This window comes from Trichinella spiralis (genome assembly GCF_000181795.1).
Source record: "Trichinella spiralis strain ISS 195 chromosome Unknown Scfld291, whole genome shotgun sequence".
NCBI lineage: Eukaryota > Metazoa > Nematoda > Enoplea > Trichinellida > Trichinellidae > Trichinella > Trichinella spiralis.
The window spans coordinates 1-1755 of NW_003527230.1; the positions used below are offsets into that span (position 1 = coordinate 1).

General features: G+C 33.6%; 1 protein-coding gene across 1 annotated transcript; it reads left to right on the forward strand.

Moving 5' to 3' along the window:
- Window positions 1-377: 377 nt before the first annotated feature.
- Window positions 378-1009, forward strand: Tsp_14272 (tyrosine-protein phosphatase non-receptor type 4). Its single transcript, XM_003370940.1, has 4 exons — window positions 378-389; window positions 460-584; window positions 646-840; window positions 886-1009. The coding sequence occupies exons 1-4, from the start codon at window positions 378-380 to the stop codon at window positions 1007-1009; spliced, it is 456 nt and encodes a 151-aa protein (XP_003370988.1).
- Window positions 1010-1755: the final 746 nt, after the last annotated feature.

A 1755-nucleotide genomic window follows, 5' to 3' on the forward strand; every position in this document is an offset into this window, starting at 1 on the left:
AAAATTTGGGCTGGAAATGGCATGTTGTTATATATAATGGTCGTTGAAACGTTCGTCATTTTTTTTGCATCCCTTTCAGTTTTAGTTGTTTTTCTTATTGCCAGGCTGTAGAGTGCTTGCTGCATTGATTAGGTTAGTAGTTTGTGAAAAATGAAAACAGCTTTATTTGTTTTATTTATTTATTTAGTTTTTTTTGGTTTTTCTTTTTGAATTTGGTTGTGGCTTTTTGTTTCATTGGACAATTGTCTGTGTACTGTATTTTGTTTCGTTTTCTAGCATCGAGAGTTTGGGTTCCGTTTCTTTAGTGAAGAAAGTTTTTCGTCATTTGAACGGTGTTAGAATATGATAATTTTGGATTGGAGTTATGTCGATTCCGAATGAATGCCAGGGTGAGTGATGATAAAAATGAGCATCAGTGGTTGGTTTGTTTGTTGTGAGTTAACATTTGCATTTTTTTAGTGCTGGTTAGAGAAACAGAAACCAATTTCGAAACAGATTTCTTCTGCCAAAAGTGACCAATGCTTCGATTTGATTGTGAAATTCTACACGGCCAACCCGGTGGATTTGGAAGAAGAATACACGCGGTAGGCGTTTCTGCGACGCTGTTTCAGAATAAAATTGATTATTTCTTTTTTATTTCTTCAGCTATTTGTTCGCCTTGCAAATCAAGAGGGATCTAGCCTCAGGCGAGTTGGTTTGCAACGAAAACACGGCTGCCGTGATGGCGTCTTACATAGTTCAGTGTAAGCAACCAATAATATTAATAATGCATATTATTCATTCATTCGTTCTGGCTTTGTTTCTTGTTTTCATTGTTCGACAACTTTCCAACATGACAGCGTTTGCGTGTTAGCAGAATTCGACATTTAGTAGTAGTAATTTCAGTCGAATTCTCAAGCATCTCCGAATTGTCCGTCTCCATTACTTGAGGCGCGTGCTTGCAAATGGGGCTGGCTGTCCATTCGGGATGATTCATAATGCAGCCATCTGCCATGTGGCCGTTTTATAATATTTTTCATTTGCACGCAATTAGCGATTCGGCGCAGGCGCAGATTGCGTTTCAATAGAACGAATCATTTTCTGCTGCTCATGCACTGACAAAGGCCTTTATACCGCAGAAAAGCATATAATCCAATAGCGTAATTCACTTTTTACCCTCTTTCAACTACCATTTATTGACTAGGACCAATTTCACCACTTCAAGCATTAATTGTCGCTATTTATTTTTATTTTTTTAAAATTATTATCACCTCTTTTTAAATAATTTATTTCAATCAAAAATTTAATGCAGTTTTTACACCAATTTTTCTTTACACCCAAACTTGAATACTTACAGTACGTGAAAATCAGGCAGTGTTTTTTTTCCTTATTTTATTTTGTATGTAAGATTTTTTTAAAGAAATTTTTATTTCTAACATGCGAGTATTTGCTTTGAACTGGCTGCTTATTCTTCGCGATGATTTGTAATGAAAATCAGTGAAATTTGAAAAATACGAACATATGGGTAATGTTAATTGAATTAAGTGAAAAGTGAATAAAATAAGCTAACTAAATTAAGAAATAATTTACTTCATTTATATAAATAAAGATCAATATCAGTAAACATTGATATGTATATGATTTGATTTTATAAGTGCGAGAATGAACGACCAGTTGTTTTATGACAAATTTAAAATTTGCATTTTTATCTGTCTGTATTCTTATCATTTTCATTCATATTATTACTTACTCACCTGTTTTTTGTAATTTAAGCGG

Bases quoted from the DNA above. Each gene is read 5' to 3' on its own strand.
- Tsp_14272 (XM_003370940.1), top strand. The intron at 585-645 runs GTAGGCGTTTCT...TTATTTCTTCAG, and splicing joins TTGGAAGAAGAATACACGCG to CTATTTGTTCGCCTTGCAAA. The intron at 841-885 runs GTTTGCGTGTTA...TAGTAATTTCAG, and splicing joins CAACTTTCCAACATGACAGC to TCGAATTCTCAAGCATCTCC.